This window comes from Dermacentor silvarum, chromosome 3 (genome assembly GCF_013339745.2).
Source record: "Dermacentor silvarum isolate Dsil-2018 chromosome 3, BIME_Dsil_1.4, whole genome shotgun sequence".
Lineage (NCBI taxonomy): Eukaryota > Metazoa > Arthropoda > Arachnida > Ixodida > Ixodidae > Dermacentor > Dermacentor silvarum.
The window spans coordinates 222,411,492-222,420,118 of NC_051156.1; the positions used below are offsets into that span (position 1 = coordinate 222,411,492).

Sequence of the window (8,627 nt, forward strand, 5' to 3'; positions counted from 1 at the left end):
CTCTTTGCTAACAGTTGCTAGGTTCAGTTTTCGCACAGTTGGGGAAGATCAGATGGACCGCTTAAAATCACGGTGTTAGTTGCGTGGCGCCTTTCAGTATTTGTAGCGGGGGTGAGAACACTGAACGTTGACCGACATCCATGTCACCCATGCAATAAAGTAGTCCTGCACCATCTATTGGTGCCAACGTATCCTTATTTATGCATGTCAAGAAATAAAAAAAAGTACCAGTGAGTGCACCTGTTCTTCTGCGTATTCAAACAATACATCTCGACATAAAACCTGAACATATAATGTAGGCTCATAAGTATTCTAAAACACATGTCTCATTGGAACAGCGTATGATAGGTAACTGCGTGGTTGATTTTTTTTTCTTTTTATTGTGCTGGCCACATTCTTGGGCAATCATCCAGAATGGGTAAGTGTCACAGTGACACAATAAGTAGAGAGGTTTTAAGTGTCCTTAAATATGTGTCGCGTGCTTTTCTATGCGTATACGTCTCATCACCATTACTTCCTCGACGAGTATCATACATGTACAACTGATATCGCTGCGTCGACATTTCAAACTATGCACCCGCCTGACTTTTTGTTTGCATTACAGCATAGCTTATGAACTGTGTACTTAATAAACATAAACATTGCCTTGGCATGAGATCAAAACATTTACCTGGGCGGTGTATAAACATGAACATTACATGAGATTATACGTTGCATATAGGGCTGGAAGTGAACACCATTATACTAATTGCATTCAATTGTATACGTAGCATTTAATTGCCTAAGTGACAAAAGCTTCACTTCACATATTCCAACATGTGTGTTAGATCTGTATTTTTCTTATGCTTTTATAGGCGCACAACGTACAAAGAAAGACAGGGGAGGGGCATAAGTATGACGACGTAGGGAGGTGTGTTACTTTCGTTCTTCCTTGTAAACTGTGTTTGTAGCATATTAAAGGCATGAATGTTTAAGCGAATAGAAAGCAAGTTTTAGCGCATGATGAAGTCGGGGCAAGTGCATGTGCTTCTTCTCGTCGTTGTCTCCATGTTACTGCAGTGTGCAATTTTTTTCTATTCATGTAAAAGGAAAAGAGAGTAAATATATGTCACCAAGCCCATTTCATTGCGTTGTCTTTCAAGCAAGCGACTTGGCTCGTTCGACTTCGGCAGAACCAAGCTGAGAATTAATTTAGGCCGGTGCTCGAGATAAGCAGGTTGTCCAAAGCATTTCATGTTAAGTGCAAGGCTTTCGGATGCTCAAGAAGTCGTTTTATTTGAGGCGTAGCCAGAGAAAATTGAGAGTGGGTGATGGACGTCTTCCTCTGTCGGGACTAGGAAGGCTCTGTGCGAGGACAAGGAGCACGCCTAAGTACCAGCAAGTTGACGTTACTTTCAATACAAAGTTCTTTTCTTGCCGCCTCGTCTTTTCTGTTCTAAATTGCAGGCTGCGAAGATCGTCAAGAATGATTTGCAGCCATTGTTAGTCTTGTTCGACTCCTGGTGACATCATAGATATTTGGCCTCCATTGAGACAGTACCAAATAAGAAGAAAAGTATGACGTGATTAAAACGTATTCCGAGCCGCTGCTATATCAAGGACCCATACAAACAATAACCAACAGTTGAGCTGCACAGACAATGCACTTAAAGGTAGTGCAACCTTGTAGTCGGTGACAACTTAACAACTCAGATTAAGATACACCACTGTCAAATTATACAATTAAAAATTTGTTTTATAGGTGCGCCAGCCAATCACGTTCGCTCATTTCTTTGACGCCATGGTAAAGCAACCTTATTTAAATGTAGGCATCTCTCGCGAATTAGGATTTGGAGCGTGGAGGCATAGAAAGTAGGTGCAATATGGCTATGTGGGCGAAGAGTTTACTGACCTCTAAAGTCTTCACCGAGTATAGTCGCGTTTATTTATTGACAGCTTCGATCCTGAACACTTAACATGAAAGCACACGCCCACTACATTATCAGAATCGTGCGCTTCTTATGCTCGAAAAATCATATTGTTGCACTCACTCAAGATGCCACTAAAATCGTCAAGGTCACGCAGTGTTTTCGCGCTCATGTCTTCATTCATTGTCCTTGCGATTCCATATGTGAAATTCTCTATTCAGAAAGATTCGTGTCCATTATAAGATAGCATTTATAGCAATATTTACGACGCCTAAGCCGGCTTCGTTCGATTACAATTAAGACAAAAAGCAGTCGTATTGTTATTCAGGATATTGTAAACGATTTCTAGTTCACTTTTTTTTTACTACGGTCCTTGTATCGCAATCTTCCGAGGCGTTTATGCGATCTCCTTAAAAGCTTCATTGTTTTTTACCAAAACGCAAAATGCAATAACAAATAGCAAAACGTTAACAGAAGCATACCATGATCCATTGCATGTGAGTGCTCATTCGCGATGGTGTGAAGTTATCGTATAAACTTCGTCGGAGCGCACTCATGGGTCGTGACATCGTGAGTGCTGGCCTTATCAGAGTGCGTTAGGTAAAAGCAGATAGCTGTGTGCTTGTGCTGACACAGCGTTGTCCTCGCCAGTGGAGATAAAACTGTAGCAGCGCGTCAGGTCTTCATTGTGTCGTTCCAAATCTTTTTTTCCATAGCCGATTCATCAGTGAGTGAGTGAGTGAGTGAGTGAGTGAGTGAGTGAGTGAGTGAGTGAGTGAGTGAGTGAGTGAGTGAGTGAGTGAGTGAGTGAGTGAGTGAGTGAGTGAGTGAGTGAGTGAGTGAGTGAGTGAGTGAGTGAGTGAGTGAGTGAGTGAGTGAGTGAGTGAGTGAGTGAGTGAGTGAGTGAGTGAGTGAGTGAGTGAGTGAGTGAGTGAGTGAGTGAGTGAGTGAGTGAGTGAGTGAGTGAGTGAGTGAGTGAGTGATATAACAGTAAAGAAAACTTGGTTCTGTGGTTAAGTGGTTCTTTGGTTGAACTGTATTCAGGCAACTCTGGCTCTAAGGTTAGAGAACGTGAAGAGCACATATATGGAAGCGCACCATCATTACATGAGCGCATGCGGGTGCCAGGAATGCTTATTTCGGCCAAGTTCAAAGTCAGTGAGTACGATTGCTGGTCAGCACAGTGTATCTCGCTGCGAAAATAAAATTGATTGATTGATTGATTGATTGATTGATTGATTGATTGATTGATTGATTGATTGATTGATTGATTGATTGATTGATAACTATTCGTCTAAAAAGCTTGGTGCTAACAATATGGACACATGAGACGGGCGTGAAAGTTATCCTGTTTGTTTGGCCAGCGCGTCCGTCATTTTGCGCCGAATTCCTCAAGGTGAACGCGCATCCAACTAGGACTACAAGAAGTCCTGCTAACCCATTTTTCGGCTTTATGCTACTGGTTCTTCATGTCAAATTTTGAAGTTATTACCTTAGACGAGAGTGCCATGTTGCGTTTACTTTTTTTCGCACTCATACACAAGGTGCTAGCCTTCCTCCACGAGAGGCATTTTGTAACGAAATACGGGACCCGCTGGGGGCCACGACGACAACGTATTCGAGTTTATAAACGAAACTTTTCTTCTGATACCCCCGAGAATTTTCAGGAAAACGTGTTCAGACTAAGTCTGCATATCACGGGTCGTGGTTCACGTTAGAAAGCAGCTGAGGCTTGCACAATGGACCACCGACAACGACCTCGGCTGTGCAGCTCGCAACGCAAAGGTTATGAGAGTAGCTTAAGCATAAGCAAGGCACAAGAGTCGTTTCTCAACGCAAGTGGCCACGCACTTCACACTCTGTGTTAGAGAGACGCCCAGACAGAGCATACTGCGCGGATGAGCGGCTCTTTCCGCGAAATTGGCCTCGCAGTGAATCCCCGAATAGACGGTGAACGTCCTGCAAGGTGTTGCGCCACGCGGGCATTGCATGCTTCGTTGTGCCCAAATGCGACTGGTCTTGTGAGGAACTTTCTTCCCAGTTTCTTTCTCGGGCAGGTCAGGAAGGGTCAACCACGTCCTCTAGAGAGTCGCGTGTGCTCCAACTCTGGAGCAAGCTCATGGAGCTTGTTCTTGCTACGCTCTGCGCTGTGTAACAACGTCATAGACTGCGTTATTGAGCGTCTCTTTCTATTATTTATGTCTGCTTTCGCCCGTGCCATAGCTAATATTTCATATTTCATTTGACGTTACGCGTAAAATTTTTCTTAATTTGTTTTGCGTATGATGGCAGGCCGCTATATATATAGATGCTACAGCTTCCTTTTGCCTTCTGACCAGTGTGGATTGCTTTATTGATATGGCTTTAACTGAAGCAGTACTGAGGGAAGTTCAATACTTAAGTGCGCAGGCAGAATTCAATTACAATGCCAGTTTTGCCTAAATGATGGGTGCGTCACGTCATTTCATCTTTTTTTTTTATCGTCAGAAGCAAACGTCACTTGAACGTTCTTAATGTTGGTAAATATATATTACGTAGCGATGATAGCACACAACACCAAATAAAATTGACTGAAAAATACAACAGCAACAATTTAATGTTAAACTACGTGTGTATGGTCAGCCTACACCAATATGAGGCCGTAATCAGCGAATAAAGCAAAGAAGTTCTCTTGTCACAAATTTGTCCAGAAAGGGGCAACAATATACGGCTTACTATGTGGAGTTTTGAATGCTCGGCCTCGATACTGCGGCGTTTACCTAGCTCCCTTACATTTCCCCTCTCCCCGCAGGTCAAGTCGCTACCCCCCTGTTCAAAAATAAATTTATTATCGCTCTTTCTTGTAACTGAACCCTCGATTCAGAAAATGGTCACGTTCGCCAACATCAAAGTTTTCCTTAGACGGTTAGCGTCACTGTAGCACCTTCGAAACACACGGTTACAGATTTTAATTAAAACAGGTTTTTAAAGATATCCTGTGGAAGATATCGCAATTCTGTCACATCAGCTAGCTTACTTGAATAGACGAACAATACGGACAAGACAAATTGTAGTGTCGTTACCTATTTTGAAAATACCTTAAACTAACTTCGTAATAATTCAATTTAGGGCACATGTCTCAATTGCGGCACTGAAGTCGAGTAATATTCATTTAGTAGGAGTTCTGTGCTCAACACCAGTTTTGAGAAGTACATCCTCTAAATCTGTCGCGAAATGCATTGATGTTTCAGTTAACACTTATGCAGACTCTATTTCCCGCCCTTATGTAACTAAACACCGAAATCACGCGTTTTAAAAGTAGCAAATGTCGTCAAATCTGTTTTAAACAAAAGTTAACAAGTCGCAAAAGAAATATGTGGATGAATAAACAACGGTTTTTGTCCATGAGAACAGTTTGTCATTATTCGAGCGCTGTCGCTAATAACGTGCTGGTGGCTATTAAGATTGGTTGGCGACCAACTCTGCGAACCATTCCAGAGAACGAATTCTTTTGTACATACGGCCTGTGTTCCTTGAGAAGAGAATATCCACAGTATGTACGCAAAAAACGTCTTAACAACAGACTGTAAACTCATTTTAAACTGACACCAACTGCATTTGTACACAGCATTGTGATTCATTGACCACATTCTAAAGAGGAGTTCCCACCCCACCGCAAATTAAATTCAGCCGCAAGCTTAACAATGTACGAATATTAGCTTAAACAACCTTATTACATGTTTTGTTTCACATGCAGGTACACTAAGCCACAAAGTCGATGTAACTACTAAATGTCTTACGTGCGAGTTTCGCATGCCGTGTTGTTTTAACACACGCGCGATCAGGCGTATCTATATACCGAATTCGCCAAAACGTAGCAAACACTATATATATCAATATATCCTACTTAATATCAAAGGGATAAGGTCGCCACTGTGCCCTACATGCAAATTTCTGGAAGACATAGCTCACTTAATTTGCGCTTGCAGGTTACTTAGCGCACGAAGGACGGCCCTAATGTTAGTACTGACCATCAAACAAGGACTGTCATCCCTATAGAGCTAGGACACGTTCTTTGCCCATGGATTAGCGCGCCTGTGCAACTCGCGCAACGAAGGCACTTCTCGAGATCCCTTAGAGACACCGGTCTCAATGAGACACTTTAGTGGAGTGTCGAGTATTGTGTTTTGTTGAGTGGTATGTTTTGTGTACGCATGTTGTGTATCTGTGTTGTGAAATGTGCACATCATCGTATTTTTCATCATACCTCTGGAGTAGCATGCAAGGCATGCCACCAGGTAAATCTATCCAGGATTTGTTAAAGAGCCTCTCTCTCTCACTCTCTCTCTCTCTCTCTTTGTCTCAGAAAATAGGCCTTGATCTAGTGAATCCGTTGAAGCGGCATCAAATATAATCTCAAAAGATACTATAGCGCAGCGCCTGTCTCTTTCTTCATTATTTATTTAACACTTGGCATTTGAGATAATGTCCACTAGGGCATTCAGTGGTAACACCACAAGCCCGTAATCACCCTCCACGTAGGTAGTTCTGATTATCCTTGTTCAGTTCAAGTACAACTGTGTCCTCTACTTAAAGTTATCTAAATAGCAGACGAAATCATGCTTCTGAGTTCGATTTGATGCATCATATTGGGGGAAAAATTACGTTTGCCACTTTTTTTTTTTTTGCTCATCATGTATGTTTTACAAGACGTTATTTTTTTCGCTATTTTGATTAAATATCCGCAATTTCTGACTTGTAATATTCATTCTTGTAAAAATATTTACGAACTGCGATTGGTTATAACCGTGATTCAAATTTTTTTCGCTTCTATAACGTATCTAGGATTCTTGAGGAACAACCCAGCTGCTGTTCAACGGTGTCATAAGAGGCAAGTTCACGCTGCAGGAGAGCGTTCACAAAAGCATATAAGAATTAGAGCAGGACTCGTGTTCAAGGCTGGCACAAAGTAACCTCTCGGCGTAAATCGGATAATTTACTGTACTTTATCGTGGCCGATGTGAAGAAGGCGTCTTATGCGAAGCGTTGGAGGCTTAGCGAATCTAGGCAACGGTTGCTCAATGCGGAGTAGGGCTACGCAGAATTTACGTTTACGGTGGGCTTCTATAAGGCTTGAAGCAATTTTTGTGTTCGAACGGTAATGCACATGTGAAATGAAGCCTTTCAATAATGTGCATGAGCTAATCGGTATCTGATGCTTTCTACTGCATTCCATATCCTGCAAGTAATTCAAGGGACGAACCATCTCGTCGGTTACTTGGAAGTGCTAAGTGCTTCCTGGTGCAATTAATTTGATAAAATTCCAGGCCAGTTATCCACACCTTAAGATGTGGTTAACTAGTCCCAATACCACAAAATGACGCCGCAAGTACAGCAAATATACTGTCGCTGGCGCCCTTCGTGTCCTGGTGTTATACAATATACCCAAATCACCTTACACTATGCAGTTTGCAAGCACAATAGTTTAGACGCGCACTGAGCATACAAGTGAATAGGTGGACAGCGTAGAGCACATCACAACCACTCGCATACCCAAAGCTTTTGTGCTGCAAGCCGCTTCTGAGGAGAGTCCCACTAGGAGCTCTTCGTGTCCATGGCTGTGGTAACGCGCTGCTAGCATACCCGTGCAAAAGCGGTACCTATGACACGAAAAAAAAAAAGAAATACCAAGGACAGCACAAACGAAGTGTCGAGGACAGAATGCACTGCCAACCACCCCCTTTTATAACTGCTGATCCATAACCAATAGTCAATCCTTCGCGCGTCCCATCTGGTCACGGTGAATCCATCCATGAAGTCCTGCGCCCGGCCTCGTAGCCCGCGGTGCCGGCTGAAGTGCTCACCTGTTGCTGCTGATAGGGCATCGCCTGCTGCGGATAGCCGCTTCCCGCCCGACGGCTGTCTTTCGCGGCGTCTGACGGCGAAGGAGGCCGACGCTGGTCCCCAGGCGCCCGCGCCTTCGTCGTTGGAGAGGCCGCCGCCGCCGATAGCGCCGACCGCGGCCAAACCGAAGGAACCCCCGTCACACGACGACACACACCTCCTCCGGAGGAGCGGGATCGGCCGTGATGACGCTACATCCCGGGGTGTGCGAACATCTTTGCCTGCCGCCTTATACGGTTGACAACCTGCTAAAGTGCCGACAAAGCCCTGCGATGAGTAGGCTCAGAAAACTGTGGAGATTTCGGGACATGCGCGCGACCTGTTCGCGTGTCGCGGTCGCCTACTGCACATGTGTGTTGGGAGATCGGGGCCGGTTTCCTGAACTGTCGGACGAGTTCTTGTCTGCTTTGTGATCCGGGCAGCGAGATGAAAATCTGCGCAATCACGAATGACCTCACGGAGATATAAAATCCACGGAAAGAATTCAAATTTTCTCCAAAACGCCAGCTAGGTTTTCTGTCTGATTCACTTGTGCGCTGACCGACGACTATCGTTTATGCACGCTTTATTTACAAACAATGAAAGGCACACTTTGACCAGCGTGAGAAGTAATGTCAGAATAGTTAGTATTGGCGTTACTAGTTTGGCAGACACCGAGTTGTTTGTCGCGCACCAACAAGCCCATCTTGAAAATTTGGTGCAACAGATTTGCTTCTCAAACGAATAATGGGCTTGTTTAAAAGGCATATGCAATGTGGCCTGCGTAACGAAATTATATTCCGCTCTCTGTGAAAGCTCAAGTGGTCACTTTGTTCAGAGGCACTCAGCTACGACGTC

General features: G+C 43.8%; 1 protein-coding gene across 1 annotated transcript in view; it reads right to left on the reverse strand.

The window, feature by feature from the left end:
• LOC119446748 (solute carrier family 2, facilitated glucose transporter member 1) overlaps window positions 1-7,907 on the reverse strand; it is a 42,224-nt gene extending 34,317 nt beyond the window's left edge. Inside the window, exon 1 of the mRNA XM_037711280.2 lies at window positions 7,751-7,907. Within this exon, the coding sequence (XP_037567208.1) occupies window positions 7,751-7,771 (21 nt within the window). The 5' untranslated portion in view covers window positions 7,772-7,907. The remainder of the gene's footprint in view (window positions 1-7,750) is intronic.
• Window positions 7,908-8,627: the final 720 nt, after the last annotated feature.